The sequence below is a fragment of the Sciurus vulgaris genome (assembly GCF_902686455.1).
Source record: "Sciurus vulgaris genome assembly, chromosome: 9".
Classification (NCBI taxonomy): domain Eukaryota; kingdom Metazoa; phylum Chordata; class Mammalia; order Rodentia; family Sciuridae; genus Sciurus; species Sciurus vulgaris.
In genome coordinates this window covers 22780431-22798947 of record NC_136469.1, presented here as the reverse complement: position 1 = coordinate 22798947, position 18517 = coordinate 22780431, and the positions used below count along the sequence as shown (strand labels likewise).

Here is an 18517-nt window from a genome sequence, read left to right as displayed (position 1 = left end):
ACGCGAAACAAAGTCCTCCAAAATGATACCCGTCCTTACAGTGTGTAACATACTTTGATCTCATCTGTTTTGTGCAAATTAATTTTTTTAGTGACAACCCAGTGAACTTATCTCATGGCCCGTTAGTGCAGGAATGTACTATCTTGACTGCATGTTGGAATCTCTCAGGGGATCCAAAAAGTACTGGGGATTGGGTACTATATCCAGAGATTCTAATTGTATAAATGCAGGGTCCAGCAAAGTGGACCTTGAAATCCAGGAAAATCAAGTTTATGTATGTTAATCTGGGTTGGAATAGCTGCTCTCATGACTGGCATCTCATTAGAACCCAATGCCTGGACAGCATAGTTGATTCCAATATGGAGGCAAGAGTAAGAAGTTCTGCTCTGGTTTCCATGTTACTGTGTGTCATTGTTCATCCAGTGTCAGAAAGTATCTGTCAGTGGTGGAAGACTTTGGGATAAAGCTTCCATTTCTAATTAGAATTCTTTTCATCCAGTCCAACTTTCCTTCAACTCAAAATGTGTGCAGAATTCAACTACAGAAATGCCAATGTCTTAAAATAAAGCTGGCACGTCTTGAATATGTGAAATCCCCTTTTGTTCTGAGGATTCTTTGATAGGCAGGAGGAACCAGAGTGGAATATGGTTGGCTGGAAAAAGGGAGATTCCACTTAACAAATTATTGCTAACCAGAAACATCTGCCCTTTTGAGATGTGACTTTGCTGCTTCAGCTCACCTGTAACTCCATGTTGGAGGCATGGTCTTCCCCACCCTGGCTATGAGGAAAGTGAATCATTTTATTTGTATCTCTCTGGTTATCCCTGACTTTCTATAAGTGAAGACGTGCTTGAGAGTCAGTTGCATTATCATTTGGGGACAATTTAAGCTACTTGTAGGAAAACCTAGTGGCTGCCCTCATTCTTTTTATTCTGCATGAATCATGGTAGACATTGGCAGATAGTTCTATTGTTAAATAGATCTGTATTCTATCCCTTAGCGCTGTGTGACCTTGAGCAAATTAAGCGATGCTTCTGGTCTTTGTTTTTCTTCTCTACAAATAATAATTAATATCATTATTTAAAAAATAGGCCCTCCACAGATTGCTTTGAAGGTGGCAAGAGAGGTGGCATCTGGCTTGCACAATTAGTGTTAACTATAAAATCTTTGTAGGCATACAGATTTTCATGACTTGAAATGGAAAAGTGCTTTAGAAAATCTGTTCCATTATTCTCACATTAGAGGTGAGAAAACGGAAGCCCAGGTAAACACAGCAACTTGCTCAGATCCTCTGGTCATTTGGGGATGACAGCAGGACTAGAACTCCCATCTCCTTTCTCCCTGGGACAGTGGACAGAATCTCCCTTGCTTTCTCTCTGTCTGTACTGAAGGATGTCCAGTGGCTGGGACTACAGACAGACTTTTTTCTCCATCCCTGCTGCCTCAGGTATGGTTTAGTGTAGGGGTGCCAGGCTAGCTCAGGCGCAGGTAAGGGCCATGGAGTCAAGACCCCCAGACTCCAGGAGTTGGGTGGAAGCAGGCTTGTGGAGAGCAGCCTGCGAACTCGTTTATTGCGGGAACAGCTATACATTTCATAGGTTTCTTGCCCAATCACAATGTGCCACGGGGGATCAGACCACCAGGCTCCTATGCGGGTTCCCTTGGTAACACTAGGTCAACTTGGGGCAGTTGTTTACTTTCCTACGTAGGAGAAGCAGAATGCTCCTCCCTGCAAGTTTACACACTTGAGACATTTACTGCCGCCAGCCAAGAACTAGGATTTCTCCCAACATTTTAGGACAGTGAGGATGACCAGAAGTTGGGAAGAACAGTCAAGCTGTAAAGCTCCTGAGAGGAGCTGCCACCTTCCCTGGCCACAGCAACTTCCAGGCAGTTTGGATAAAAAGTTGTTCTGCCCCAATTCAGGGTAGGCAGCAGTGTGATCAGCTGGCTGAGTGGGAACTACCAACACATGCCAATTCATAGGTGAGCAGAAACTGGCTCATCGCATTTGGCAGCTGACCCACCAATTGCACCAATTAATAGGCTGTGCTCTTCCTTAAGAGCCATTGACTAGAGAGTCTACACAAAAGGTACGGAGGGCAATCCAAAACACAGGGCTTGAATGCTAACACGTGCACTTTATTCTTTAAAGAGTCCAATTTTTCTAAAAGGCAATTGGCTGCTTCGGCTTAATAAAATCTTTCCTAAAAAGAAACATGAATTACAACAATATGGGCATCTGACTGTATTATTACAATTTGAACCTGACTGAGCTTGTCAATTTTTTGGCTCAAGAACAAAACTGAAGATACTGCCCTTAAAATACAGCTCCACGACAATGATCTTCAAGCATCTCTTGACACAGGCAAGATTCCCATTTACATGTTCATTCTATAGAAGACAACGAGATCTGGCAGAAAAAGCAGAGAGTTGGAAATCAGTGGATATGAGTTTTTGTCCCAGTTTTATCATAAATGAGCTGTCCAAAATTTCTACAAATAAAATTTTTGGTCCTTTTTCATGGTCATCTTAATGTCAAGAAACGAACACTTAGAACATTTAGTTATCTGGCTTGGAAACTATGTATGGCATTTTCTATGCAGGGTGTACCCTTGTAAAGGTTTGCTCTTGAAAGATAAGACTTTTATCAGGTGCAAGTCGGGAGGGAACTAAAAATCAAGCTGGCAGTTGTATGACCTGACTTTATCATGTCATGACAGGAGCCCAGTCACTGGAATTATTGCCATGGAGGAAACTACCGCATTTGCCCAATATCACATTGACATTTATTCTTTCTAAATATATTTCACATTATAAATGTGAATAGGGTGGGAAGAATGTGTGATCCAGTGGACAGAGCATAGTTCAAGGTCTCGGAGCTGGACCTTTGTTCCCAATTGTATCCCTCATGTATTCTGTGTCCACAAGTCATGTCCCTTCCTTGGTACCATGGAAATGGTGGCAGGAGCCAGCTTACATTCCCTCCCTTACCACACAGACTGCACCGGTTTGGGATTTTTGTGAGCAACTGTAATTTCAGAGAAGTGAAGATAAGCAACAGTAGAGATGAGATATTCAGACGCACTTCTGATGTTATGCAGAGGAAAGTTGTGAGATGAAATAACTATACATATTTGGAATATTTCATTTTCTGGGAGGTATACCGATTCATTCCACCCTTCCTGAACTCAACATTTTATGATTCAGTTCAGGTCACAGATATGTAGTACTTTGTACAAAGTATCATGGCAAATTCATTGCATTTGGGAACTGGGAAAGCAATTTTAAACTAGGTGATTGAGATCATGCTAACCTGTCAAATCTGCCTTTTTAATTACTTTTTCACTAATATGCTTCTTGAGCCTTAAATTCTTATCAAGCTCAGAGGTTTGCAAACCTTGGCCTTAAAATTGCCTCCATATGAATGAATGTACATTTTATTCTCCCATCTCCTACTTTAGCCTGGGCTGTTTCTTTATCTTAATTCCTCCTCTCCACATCTCCATCTAAAACTCTACCCATCCTTCAGTGTTCACTGACAAATATACTAAAACATCTAAGAAATCTGGAAGGTGGGAATAACATTGGGAATCAGCAGGATTGAGCCTCAGTTCTGTCCTTACCTGCTAGGTTACCCGATTGATTTGAGCTAATAAGTTTTTTTGTTTTGTTTTGTTTTGTTTTGTTTTAATGATATCAAATGTCTTATTTGTAGAATTAAGGAATTAAAGTAGGTGATCTACGAACAGCCTTCTAGCTTAAATTTTTATTCCGAATTCAACAGGATAATATTTAAGCCAATCTTTAAACTGGGAACAAGGGAAACGAGTTTCTGAATGCTGATTGAGCTACAGAAAACTAGGAGCTCTGAGCACAAAGAAATACACAAAGGAGGAGAGAAACTCTTCTGATAATCCAATATTTAAAAGGTGTAGGCAAACTACATTTGTGTTTAATAGTTACAAATTTGCTTGAATGCTTTCTATCCAGTTTACTGAACTAAAGATGAGTTGGTAAAAAGCCCTGTTCGAAAATCTACATATTCATAAATATCTTGCAACTATGTACAGCTGAATATGTCCACAGACATCTTTCAGTACATCAGAACCTCAGGAAAGTAGGACAGGCCGGTGGAAGTGTGCATTGTTACTATCAAGTGTAGTATTCCAACGTACTTGGTAGTTGTTGGGGAATGCATTATAGGATTTGAGTTTCCTTACCTTGAATCTTGAAAGTAGCTTATGCATCTGAGGTTGAATACATAGATATTTCTTTTGTTTTTCTTTTCAGGTAAACAGTGGTTTGTTGTTGTCCTGTTGTTTTGTTTTTCCGAATAAGATTCTGGTTTACTTAATTTAAGGCAGTTATTAAACTTCTTTCAAGTGAATCTTATCTTGGAATACCCAGCAAGTTCTTTAAACTAATTACTAAAAATTTTTAAGCAGAAAGAAAAGCTTATTTATGTGATTGGAGCTACTGTTCTTTCAAGCTGACAATGTTTTATAAAGTACCAATTTTCATTAACATGTCTCTGCGTCCTCCTGTTACCACTAAGCCAGCAGGGGGTGTAAGTCCTATTGAAATGCTTATGAGGTTTTCTAGCTTTTTCAGACAAAGGAGAAAAAAACTGATCATTTTATAGGTCAGCTACTGTTATTAGATTCTTGAGAAAATGATATTAAAATGTTTTTATCAAAAAAGTTCTAAGGCATTTGTGCATTTATTTATTTCCTTACTGTGTTGACTTAGGTGACTATACAAAGAAATTGGATCAAAGCAACTAAATCTAGAGAATTTACAGCAGGTATTTTTAGGATCATCAATGCTAAATTTCAGTCTCAAATTTGGCCCCCAATCCATTTTGGTAAGGGCACAGGCAGAACATGACGTGCTCAGATGGGACTTGACTCAAGTGTGTGCAATTTTTGGAAATAGCCTCAAGGACTTTGTTCCCCTAAAGAATGTGTTGCCTTCAATATCAGAAAGTCCCAGGTCTGACCACAATTTAGAGACTTGCTAGAAGTTAGGGTGAAAGGCACCTCCATCTGAGTTGGAAAGACAGGCACTGCGGCCCACCATAGGACAGATTTTCCAGCCAGGGTCAGAGTAGGACCCTGGCTGGAAAATGGGGCACAGTTTTTGATCTTCAGAACTTTAACTTCTACTTCTGAACAAAATTTCCACTTAATGCTTCTTTCCTCTGAAGAATAGCTGCTGGTAAAGAAAGAAGTCTACCTGTTTGTTAGAGGGTTAAAACTGTTTTGATAAAGTTCAAAACTTATTTTCATGAGCTTTCTCTCTCTCCTAAAACATTTTCTCATTTTGATATCCCCCCAAAAGTTACATATGCTTTGCTTATAATTGTAAAATATTTCTTTTACCTTCTCTGACTTTGTTTATACCTTAAAGTGTAAAAGTGCTAGTTTTAAGAGATATTACATTCTATTTGGGGGACTTTACCATATTCCTTTTACAAATAGCTATAATTTTCTGTCCCACTCAGTTCTCAGGCTACAGGCCTACTTCATGAAGGGCAATGTCAGGTAGTGATAAGCACCCACTGTGAGGCAGCAGGGTGGTGCTGGGGTAGTTTGTCCACACAGGGACTGCTTATCTGGGTTACTCATGGCCACATGAAGGGTGTTCTTAGGCAGATCTCTGGACATGCTTTCCTTTCCCACATACTTGATGGTTGTTGGGGGAACACATTGTAGGGTTTGAGTTTCCTTACCTTGAATCTTGAAAGTAGCTTAAGCATCTGAGATTGAATCATTCTCTATGCTATTGATCGTGATCTTCCCCAAATGGAAATTTGGTTCAAACCTCTTATTGGCTTTCCAGTGCTAAAGGATGAGGTCACATTCCAAAGCCTGGCCCCTAACATGTGGTGCTTCACCTGCTTCAGCCTTTCCCTCTGCTGTGTGTCCACATCTCAGTCCCTCTCTTCCTACATACCATGCCACAAAACCCCATGGACACTTGCAGTCCCCCCAATTCCAATGATGTCTCAAATTCCAGGACATCGCTGGCTGCTGACTCTGTATCTGCACGTCCAGAATAGTGAGCTTGGTGACATCCTAGACCTCTTTCAAGATAAATTCAAACACCTTCTTGACGTCTTTCCGTGGCTCCTCCATCAAGTAGTTAACCACTGTCTCTCACTTGTCTCCACTCCTACCATTATCCTAAAATACCTTAGTAGACTTAAATCAAATACTTGTCCTCAACTGAGTTAGCATATCCTCGAAAGAATAAAAAGGACTTTTATAAATGAATGGACAAATAAATCAACACACAAGGTCTTCAATGACCATCAAGGCCTAAGAAACATATATCTTGATTTGAAAGAGTCATTCTTAAGACTTTATTGGGTCTTTTCCCTATCACGCTGAGCACAGAGGACTTCATGGGGATATCAGTTTAAATCTAACTAAGGGCAGTCAGGGAAGTCTTCTCAAAGGAATTGACACTGAACCTAGACTTGAAAAAACAGCAAGGCAAAGATAGGAAGGGGAGTATTTCAGGTGATAGGAAGAACAGGTACAAAGGTTTGGACATGAGAAGGACATAATGCCTGGAATGTCCAACATGGCTCGGCCCCCAGAGAGAGAAGCAGATGTCCAATGGATCAGGTGCAAGCTGAACAAGGCAGGGCCTCCTTGGTGTCCATGAAGAACAGCGGGGCTCCATCCCACAGACTGAATGCACCTCCCTAGTGGAGTCGCACAGAATCTGATTCAGGTGGTGCCTAACGTCCTGTGGAACAGTTAGGAAACCCAGGAGGGGCATGTTCATAGTCACAGCTAAAACTCCTAGATGGCCTCAGGTAATCGTTTAGCATTTAACATGTTTAATACTCTGAACTGTATGTTTCATGCAATGTTTTCATTAGAGTATTTTCTTCTAGTTATAAAAGTATGTGCTTGTCATTGGAATGTTGACAATGCTTTGTTGGTCCTTTATAGACACAGATATTTTCAATGGCTGGTCTCATTTCTATAACATACCCTTTGACATTTGGCTTAATTCATATTGTTCATTTTCAGACACAATCTGGAAACTCATTTCATTCTCTTTCTGATAATAATTTGATCACTTACAATTATTAATGTTTCATTGGGCATCTTTTATGTTCCAAGCACTGTTCTAATTTGTGAGGATATTTAAAACAAGCCAGCCCTGGGATCTTGGAAACAAGTTTTATGTGTCAGAAGAACCCATTTGGTGTTCATAGGGACTGTAGATGTGTGTCCCCAATATAAATGAATTATACTGAACTGAAAGATCTGAAGCAGGAGTGGAGGATTAAAGGCAGAAACCACAGAAGGGAATAGTGAGGAGAAGAAGTGATGAGGGGGAAAGCTTTATGTGCCTGTTCCAGTGGCATACCTGTGCAGCTAGGCCTTAGGCTGACTCGAGTTCTTGTTAATGCCTGCCCATTGCTTCTGACCTGCAACACATCCTGACTTCCTTTATCTAGTTATTTTGCTATCTGTTCTCATAACACTTTCATAGATAGACATAATTCCTCAGATTGCACACCTTTAAAAAATACAATGGATAGCCCATAATCCACTCTAGTAATAGTAAACCAAAGCTCATATATAACATTTACTAAGAGATATGGGTTATTTTTCTTCATTAGTTACTCTTTTTTATAATTTGTGCATCCTTTCATTGGTTTCAAGGAAAACATTTCTTTCCATAATTGTAATCTTAATATTTTCTGAACCTCAAAATCCCTATCATCAGGTTAGTGGTTAAAAATATTTATTTTATAATATTTTAAAAGCTATTATAATACCTGAGTATTAAAGAATAACTTAAAACATTTAGCAATTGTTTTGCATGATATTTAATTTGCATGGCAATTATTTATATACATGCAGTGGAATCATGTGGAAAGCCTGACTTGAATTCATTAGATAATATGTCAGTCTTACCATTAGTAATTTCAGTATCTGCTTTTAACAGCCCTGCAAGTATTCATGGGTAAGAAATTAGCAAACCATCCTACTAACTAAGGGGAAATGTGTAAGAAAGTGTTGAAAGAACCACCTATAAACTTCCATAAGAAGCAGTGCATTTTTTAAAAAATGTAGATCTTTTGCAAGTCAAAGAACAAGATGAAGAAAAATTTTATAAGAAGATAAAACATCGTGGACGGTTTTGGAACAATAAATCTTGTCTCCATGATTTGGGGGCAAACTGATTACTGGAAGCTGATTTGGGTACACTGTCCTAGAGAAGAGAGACAGAGGTGTCAAAGAAGATGTGACAGTTGTCTGTGGATTCTCCAGGAAACTGAGCATGCAGTGACACTTGTACATTCCTGGTGACACTGTCTCTGAGGAAGGCCTGCAAAAGCCTTCTGCCTGCGTAATGAGGGAGGTGTTACCATTTTACAGCTGTTTAGAAAATGAGTCATACTTATCTGTATGTCCCTGCTGTGTAGGAATTCTGGAGCCACCCCTGGTAGGGATGAGGAATAAAACTGTCTTTGGAAATACATTTTAGGGTCCATTCAGCCACCTTATTCTTGACCCCTTTCTCAACTTCTATTTCATACAGGAAAACATTTACAAGAGTCCATTCCTACAGTGATTTCTGAAGAGTTTCCTGTTATCACAAGCTCCTCCTTCCCAGTAGACAAAAAAGGTTTGTGTTTTTATTTTTACATCATGAATCTGAAGTTCTCAGGGTGATATGGTGCTGTCTAATGGAACCTGACCTGTAACTGTAGGGAAACAGACAAACACAGAGAAATACAGTCCATGCAGACACCTACCGCAGAGAAATTCTCATGTTATGTGTAGATCCTCCAGCAAACTGAGCATCCAGCTACGGAACCCAGGTGACACTGAAATAGTAGCAGAGGTTAAAAAAATTAAAACTGTCTCACAAAATCTGGAAATGATGACTGTGAACATTCATCCCACACAAAGGGATCTCAGAGTGTGGTGGTGTGAACACCTGTGGGCAAGCCCAGGGGCCTCAGACCTGACTCGCCTTGTCCCCTGCAGACTCTGAGTGAATAGTGTTGCAGGGCCCCCATCCCATAAAGCCAAAATGATGCCAATAATGCTTGCCTCTCGGTGTTTCACTAAAGATTAAGTAAGACCTACATAAAATGCATAGCTCAGAGCCTGCCATACCACAGTGCCTTCTAAGTGATAGCTATAAGCCAAGCTGCATGCTGAGATAAGGCAGGGCAGATGCCACCAACTCCCTCTTGATGTTCTTCTAGGGAGAAAAAGATGGCTTTACATGAGCTGGTTGATAGTAAATGGGAAGAGGGTCTTTTGCAGGTGTGGGGTTAGTAGAGATACTCCAGATTTAAAACAGAGAAGTGGAGTGGCTTTGGGATCAGATGCTGACAGACCACTGGGGGAATGTACTGAGATAAATGGAAGCATCGAATTTTACGGGGGACAGAGGCCAAGGGAGGAAAACTAATCTAAGGGCTTAGAACTAATTATTAGGCTCTGGTTCCAATTAAACAATCTCACTTTCAAGTGACTTCAGTGTGAAGTCAACATGATGGTGTCAGACTGGACTGTATTTAAGGACATGCATACGCAGCGCTGTACGCCATGTTTTCTGGAAGCAGCGGCTAGGATGGCATCGTGCTGAATATTTTCAAGCATTGATTAACTTATCTGCACTGGAACCTAAGAGACAGTCATAATCTTCATTTTGCAGCAAGTGAATACTGAAACACAAATCAATTAAGTAAATTGTCAAAGACCACACACTGGTAAGAGGCAGCCACATGACTGAAACCTGTTTGCTTTCCTCCAAAGCCCATATATACTCTGCCATAAAGAAAGAGAAGATGAACTTCAATGAACCTGTGTATATGTGACTGTTAAAGAATGACAAAGCATAACCAAGTCCTTGTCCACATGATACAACAGAGTGTGAAGTATGATTTGTAATTAAACCCAAGAAAACTGTGTGGTTCTGGTAGGCAACAGAGACAACAGAGAAAGAAATTCAAGATGTGGCTGGACGGGGGAGGTTAACATGACTGGAATCCTCAGGCAGTTCTAGAAACTTCCACAGACAGGGAATCCAGTGGGTCCACTGGCAGAAGCTCAAATGAGACACAGTAAGGATCTGAATTCATACAACCCCTGTGGCATAAATTTGGAAAATGGACAGCCACGGGACCCCTCTTGGTTGGACTAGCATGGAGTGCTGCTCTGTGTGTCTTCTTTTTTCTCTTTTGACATTTATTTAAAATGCTCTGCTTCTTGTGGAAGTTGATAGGTGGCTCTTCCAATACTTTCTTACAAACTTATGAAGTAGTTTGCAAATTTCTCTGCTTGTTAGAGAGTAAAAATTAGTAACTTAAATTACTAAGGGTAAGACTGACACATTTTCTAATAATTTTCATTAGCTTACTAATGAACCAAAAACTTGTAAAGCATGGTTAAGTAAAAGAAACCCACTAAACAATCTAATTCAAAAATGGTTTTTGAGACATATCCTACTTTTCTAATTTATTTTGCAATTTTGTCTTTTTAGAGAGAAAACAAATTCAACACCTTTTCTCTGAACCAGGTATGTTAGCATTTGCTATGGAAAGATAAGAATTCCATTTTAAGTTACATATTGCTGGTTTTAAGTACCGAAGAAATAAGAAGTGTCTATTTTAAAAAACCAGAAAAGCTTATGTCCTTAACTTTAGCCACAGAAAGTTGTAAAGGCAAGTAAAATATTTTCTTTCAAGATTTAATTAACAGAAGGACTTCTGATTTTTAAAACAATTTGGAAATAACAATACATGATTTGATAATTTTCTCCTAAGAAAAATGTCTCCTTGACCACGAGAAGAGTCTCTCACCTTATAAAAAACAATTGAACTTCTCTCTTCCCTAATGAAAAGAAAAGTGAGGAGCTTAACAATCGTCTAATTAATTGGCGCCATATCAAAGCTAAGCACAGACCCTTCATGCCTCAGTCATGGTCCACGTGTGGTCCTGAGCTCCCACTCTGGGGATCCCTTCACCTCTATTCTAACTGGTGTTGCTCCCTGCTCCCCTTAGGTGCTATTGTGGATCTGATGTCAGTAAATTTATGTGCTCATTTACCATTCTGCATTTTGAACTCTCCCTTCACGTTTGGCCTGTGTCCACATTTTACATGGGCAAAAAAGGATGGTAGAACTTCACTGCCATCTCATAAATTGCAACCAAGTGGACAAGAGAGCTGGACAGCATCAGTGGGAGGAACGCACTACTTAAAAACCTTTTTTGCTTTTCTAGTCAAGAATAGGTATTTCGACATCAGTTAGCCAAATAAGTGTGCCATCTTCTCTTGTATCCCTAATCTTCAGTTGACTTTACACTACAAATATACCATGAATAGGGAGATTTCCTCTAACTTAGTTGATTTAAATTGCTTCATTCCCATCATGGATTTGAAAATAGTTTTAGTCACTGTATCAGTGACTGTGCATAAGAATGCTATGGAAGAGACACAAACTTAGAGGAGAGGAAACCTGGAATCCATAGCTTTCTTGGGCTTCATTTCCTCTTTGTAGACTGTTTATGCCAGTTTCCTACCAGACTTATGATTCTACAATCCATTGAACGCCCTTGGATATCCTTTGATACAGTAAAACATTATTTTGTCTTCTAATGTTCAAATCATGAAAGTGTGGTTTTCCCCCATCAGGGTAGAATTTCTACCTAGGCACATCTATAATTACACCCGTAAAGAGCACAGGACTTGGAAGCAGGGCTCTGGGGTCTTGGTTCTGTCATTAACTAGTTATATGGCCCTGGTTAAAAAAGATTTTATCACACAGAGTTCTATTTCCCAGAAGTTTACTGTGAAAGATCCCAATTTTTGAAAATAAAATATACATAAAATGATGCAGTACTAATGTATTTTCTCTGAACAGGCAAGGTGATACCATCCTCATTTTACCTGAATTTTTATCAATTTATTTTTCAATTGATATGTGGTAGTACGATTCACACTTTTGTAATTTTTCTGCTCTTTTTCTCCCACAGTGATAATACTCATTATTTTTGCGGTAATGTCCGGTATCATTGGAACAATCCTTTTAATTTCTTTCGTTATCAGACGACTGATAAAGGTAAAAATTCAATCCTTAATTTTGCTTTATGTACTGGTATGAACAACTTTAGGTGAGCTTCTTCTCCACTAAACACAAAGAGATATAAAACTGCATCAAACTCCAATTTTTTTTTGATTGAACACATAAAGTCACTGAGTTACTCCAGCAGAATTTTTTTGTTCTTTTTTTCTCTTCCTCCTTCTTCCTTTCCCAATTTAAGGTAACCCCCAATAAGAAATTTGTCCTCTATTCTCTCAAATATAGATAAAATAGTCAAATTTCTATTTATACTATTTACTTTGATTTGTCTACAAAATACTTAAAATAATATGATATATTTAGATGTGTTTAAAACTTTAGTGCTTTTCTAGTCTCAAATTTCCTGAGACAGTTTTATTTTAAATCTACCCATGAATTTTTAAACTATGATTTCTTGAAATTACTAAAGCTATTTTTAAATGCATGTGATACAGCCCCCAAAGCACATAGCCCTCCACCTAAGATGTTTAAGACACAACGTCTCTCAGTGTAGTTTTGATGCTGCTGGATCTGTATCCTACATCCTAAATTCCTAGTTACATTAGATGGGTGCCGTTGGGTGTGCATTCATCTTCTATCTTAATCTCACTCTGTGATGTCTAGACCGTAAACACTATCTGTATTCCTTTTTAAAAAGCTTGTCTGGAGGGGTGACCCCACCACAGGGGTGGAGCCATATCAATGTAAATCATGGCCAATCTACGTTGCTTCTTGCCTGTTTCCTGTTAAAGTCTTTTTCTCAGGCAACTTGGAAAATCACCTGATCCTATGATCTATTATCAATATTCAACATGTGTACTCAAATAATACTTCGTTAATAAAAGTAAGAACTTCTATTATTTATTAGTAAATAAAGTTGTTTATTAACCTGAGAGCACCTGATTTTTGAGAGATTTTTTTCTTAAGCACTTGAACATGAGATGAATTCTCCTGTCTAAAGTATAAATATTAGAAGAAAAACATCTTCTTTTTGAGAATACTTGATAAATGGAGTTGTCTTCTCTTTGGTCAGTATAATAAAACCTGAAAAAGTCAATGAAATAGTTGGCAAAATCTAGAAAATTTTCTGTGCGTTTACAGAAGAATTTTGTTCTGTCAATGTCACTAAGGAATCGGACCCTCATTCTTTTTATTTCCATTTTAACTATCTGTAGAGCAGGGAAATATGAAACAGTTCATGTATGAGGCAATATTGCATGTATTGAATACCAAATACTCTTTAGAAATGCAAATATAAGTTTAAATCAATGTTTAGTAATATCTATGAAATAGTGACTTCCTCCAAAAAACTCTACAAAGTGAACTTCACCAAAAGAAAAAAAGCATAGAAAAAAATTTTAAATCTTAGCCTTTTTAATTTTTATTGTCTTCAGTTTTGAAATGGGGTACTAATATTTTTCTGTTTTTTATTTATAGAAAAGTTCACTGGACATAAAACCTCCCTCCTTGGAAGACACAGGCTTGCCTTTAAATTCCATGGAAATGGGGCAAACAGGTATTTGTTTCGTTTTTTGCCTTTTGGGAGGGAAATGAATTAGTGAGCTATTTCTTTCTGAGCTGGGGGGAGGGGATAATCAATCAGAATTCACTTAGATTCTGTTTTATAAATGCTACTTCCATAAGATTAATTTTTTAATGTCAAAATTGTCTTTACCTTAGTGAAATTCTCCCCTAGGCACAGTGTCTTAAAAAAAAAAAATAGATAAGAAAGAAAAGAAAAAGTAAATCAAATACTATAAGTGAAAGAGAAAATCAAGTTCTTTTATGTACTTCTTACTTCCTAAACTGCAAAGTTATGTATCTAGGTGACCCTACAGTGGATATAATTTAAATAGTTCCAGATGTGGAACCAGGAACTGAATTCAAATCCGCGTTCCAACATTTATTAGCTATGTTACCTTAAGCAAGCTACCAAACCTCTTTTAACATGAAGGTAGTGAAGTATCAAACTTCTAGAGTTTAATGAGGATTAAATGAGCTACCAGAGATAAATAAAGCATTTAAAACTGTTCTCAGCCAGCATAAGTTCTCGGCCATCGCAAGTACCTGGCCTGCTAGCTGTTGTCAACACTGTGGGCTCCGTTCCTCAATGACCTCTGCACAGCTGGCCTGGCTCTTGTCCTGTTTTCACTTCCATTCCAGGGTCTGAAGTCAGTGTGGAGAACTGCAGGAACATTTTGTTCATCCAGAACAGTATTGATCCACATAATGTTTTTCATAAAGAGAATTTATTGCCAACCTTTAAAAAGTTGGAGATTTTTACATTTCGAAAACAAATCCAGATATTAGTATTCCCTTGGGGGAGCATGTGCACTCATATCATCATGAGAGCAACTCACAAATGCTGAGTAGTGACTGCGGCTTCTACTACTTCTATTGTCTAAATCCCCAGCCAATCGCAATTATTTCATTGGTTATGGCCCATCACTAAGAAAGCATATAGTGCTCAGCAAACTTTGCCTGAAGTGTAAACCTAAGTAATATCTATTTTGGAAAAGGTGCACCAATAACAAGATTATGGAATGAGTCTGAATGCTCAGCAAAAGGGATCTTATTCTGCTTTCTACAAAATCAGGTCAAGTTTTTCCTCTAATTATCAAAAATCATGCTAGATTGTGGATCCTGAAAATCTCTAGGTTTCAGTTTCAACCCTGGATCAAGCATCTACCTTCAAAGAAATTGCTAGGTTTTCCAGAATCCCGGGTCATAACAAGTAAAGTTTTAAAGATCTACCAAAACTCCACAGTTTATATACAGAATTTGACTCAGCAGATTATCCTGTGAATTCTTAAAATTTAACAATGATTATTGCCTAATTCCACAGTCTTAGGAAGTTCCTGTTATGTAGAATGAATGAAAGAGCTGCAATTCCAAGTTAAAAGGATTAATCAAACTCAATCTGCAGCTACTTCAAACAACAAAAGTTTTTGAGTCAGATGCTAGATTCACTCCTGATTACCTTATAATCAGACTTGCAACTGGAACAAATATCTCTGTAAAGCATCCCTCTCCTATTAAAAAAGTTTTGATGCAGTTGTAAAAATGGAACAATTGCCACCTAAATCCTAATATTTTGTTCCCTAAATTTCTATACACTTTGAACTACTTACTAATTCTGGTGATAACTGTAGTGTTTGGCATTTCCTCTGCTTTTTTTTTTTTTTTTTTTTTTTTTTTTAAATGAATCATGACTCTCTGTGGGGAGCAGTCTATAAAAGTTTGGGGCAATGCATACACCACAGTGGATTAGAGTGCCCTTGTAAATTTAATTCAATTAAGTGCAACAAGCATATATTAAATGCTTACTGTGGCCTGAGTACCATACCCACATTATGTACCCATATGAGTCTCTGTTCCTTAGAAGTTGAGAGACTAATGAAGGCAAGAGAAGTGGTTCTTGAAGGGAGTCATTTTAAGGTAGAGGAGTGACAGACACAGGTAGCAAAGGCTTCTGGGGATGGAATCACATGGGGTCAGTCATAAAGAAAAGCTGGATGTTACCCAGGGCAGGCAGTTCTAGCAGAAGTGCAGCTTGGCAAGGCCACAGAAAAAGACAGAATACAGTGTACCCAAGAATCACGTGCAGCTCCACATCAGCAGGATTGGTGCTGTGGTTCTCATAAGGGCAGTGGAAAGGCAGGCCAACCGAAGTTCAGAGTCGTTTAGCTTCCCTATGTTTGTGTAAATGATTATCCGGAGTATCTTAGTAAGGTTGAGAAGTGAGTTATAAAACAGCACCCTCTCCCCCAAAGGAAATGTCAGAAAACACAAAATCATTGAAAATGCTTTTGTTCTTTTTGTAATATTTTTCTAAACTCATTTCCAAGGCAAAGGTATGGAAGGCGAGTGTGACTGTGCCTTCTCAATCAAACCAGTGTTAGGGAATAATTAAGGTCCGAATTGCTTTAACCTCCTTGAACTTGCACACGATGCATGTTTAGTGGGAAAGGAGAGTAAGCCAATGGCCCACGGTGGCAGCCACAGTGACCCCATTTGTCATGGGGAATGTTTGGGGTACAGTTCCTATAGCACCCAAATAGGAGAAGACTCTCACATCCCTTTAATGTACTCTCTGGGACCTAAACCTAAATCCAACATAAACTTAAAAGTCCAACCTCCCAACCAAGAAGGTGAAGACTCTGGGTTCTAGAATTAGACAGGAACTCAGCAATAAGTTTCCATGCAGGAAAAAAGGGGAAAAAAGTTATTCCTCAAAAAAGATCTTATAGACTTGGGAGCTTGTCTTAAATTCAAACAGGCATATGGAATTCAACTCAATTACTTCGTAGTTTGGCATGCTGGTCTGCCTCTGTACCAGTTCTCTGTTAGCTTCCCATCTCTGGAGACGGTAGGAGCCGAACAATTATATTTGCTCCATATGCAAGGCTTCTAGAATAGATTTGCTAAAAATTTTGTGTTTTTCTTTACCAAAAAAAAAAAAAAAAAGAAATCTCCAACACAGCTAATTCATATGGAGATGACTTTCATGTTTTACTACTTATATTCAAAGACAACTCTAAGAATTTAGAATACTGAAATTTATTTTGTGCAATGATGTCCTGGTGTGTTCAAAAATTAACTATGTCGTGTACCACTCTTTTATATTTCCCACCTATAATCCTTCTACAGAAGAGTAGACAAAGAAAAGGTGCTCACCAAGCCAAATTTTGGAAGAACTCAGAATGCACAAGACTTCAGTCAAGTGAAGAATGATCACAGGAATTGGACCCATCGATAGATTATGTAGCTATCTGAGTTGTACCATTTCAGGAAGCAAATTTCATCAGAATGTCTTTCAGAGAGTCAACCCTAGGGAAAAAAAATCTCTGCTCATTAATACTTCAAGATAAAGAGCACATATATCCTTGCATGCTCATTTTTGTGTTAGCATAATTTTTACAGTTAATTGCTTTATGATTTCTGACCCAAAATTTCTGTTGAATTCATCTGCTGTTTCTTTAAAACTGACTTATTCTATCCTATTAAAATCTTAATGATGGTGCTGTCAAATGGAAAGCTTCAAACATCTCTTTTATATATAAGTTCTTCTCTTTTTCTAAACTTCTGAGTCCACCTTCATTGTTTCAAATAAACTACAGGGACAATGAAGTCCTCACTGGTTTTCTTCATTGCTGAACACTCAAGATATAGTATCATATTAATGATGATAATAGTTGGCTCACGTGAATAAAGCTTGCACAGGAAAATGCCATAAAGTATAACATATGTAATAATACCCACGTTTATACATTTATTTTTCAATGAATAAACCAACTAAAAAGACTTTTCCCATTAAAAACACAAATGGCCCATGTAAAATAGCTTGTCTGATAGCAGAGTTCCTCAGAAGCACTGACTCATGTGTTATTCTCCACTGGGGTGATTTGTATGAGTTATCCTGAGAAAGCGAAGAATGAGTAGACTTTCCTCATGAAAGAAATTTAATAACTCAAAGTGCAGCAGATGTGCAAACTTGACATGCAAATGAATGTTTTAATAGCACTCTCTGATTCCTCAATTAAATTCTTTAATCCATCCAGTCCCAGTTTCTCTCATTAACAAAACTTTGGAAAATGCTTTAAGTTACCTAAAAGAAGTTTCTAGATATAAGAGGCTAAGGCTTTGTGGCTATACAGCTATCACTCATTTAGAGTCAAATTTAAAGTCAATATAAAGGCAAGGAAGACCTTCCTGTGACAGTCTATTTCCAAAAGAGTAAGAATCAATCTTGCTCTACATTGCTGTGTGATAATTAAGTAGATAGTTGTGTATTTATATTTGGGCCTGGAAAAATTTTATTTTTTAATAAGTTTAAAAAATCAAAATCTTAACTTACTTATATATTCAGAGAATGTTTTTGTATTAAATCATATTTAAAGAAAAACAATCACCCATTTAAAATAAAGAATGAGAAAAGAAGAGGACATTTCTATTGGTATTTTTTTTGTGAAGTAGCTTTAAGAGTGTTATTATGTTAATTTAGTCCAATGAATGACCCAAGTGCCAAGGCACTTTCAAGCATATTTTTTAAAATAAACATAAAATGTTGAACTAAGAAAGGGTGTGAGGCTAACCTTGTCTCTAAAGTAATTTACAAGTCACAGACAATAAGAGATTAAAGGACTGTGCTGTCTCAATTCAGAGGATAATTAAAGTTACAAATTCTTTAACCTCCTTGAACTTTCCTGGCCAGTTCCTCTGTCCTTCTTGATATGAACTTTTCACATTTAAATTTGGTGTTTGTGGGAAGAAATAATCTTCACTCTCTGTATTTTTAATAATTAAATAAGAAAAAAAAAAGTAAGATGGAATTTTTCCTGTGAAGGCTATATGAACCAGGCAGTGGTGAAGTTGTAGAAAATCTTATTCTTTGGGGATTGAACT

General features: G+C 37.9%; 1 protein-coding gene across 1 annotated transcript in view; it reads left to right on the top strand.

The window, feature by feature from the left end:
- Positions 1–17988, top strand: part of GYPA (glycophorin A (MNS blood group)) — a 29412-nt gene extending 11424 nt beyond the window's left edge. Inside the window, exons 4-8 of the mRNA XM_079154176.1 lie at positions 8575–8661; positions 10534–10569; positions 12027–12112; positions 13550–13628; positions 16763–17988. Coding sequence (XP_079010302.1) covers positions 8575–8661; positions 10534–10569; positions 12027–12112; positions 13550–13628; positions 16763–16770 — 296 coding nt within the window. The 3' untranslated portion in view covers positions 16771–17988. The remainder of the gene's footprint in view (positions 1–8574; positions 8662–10533; positions 10570–12026; positions 12113–13549; positions 13629–16762) is intronic.
- The last annotated feature ends 529 nt before the right edge of the window (positions 17989–18517 follow it).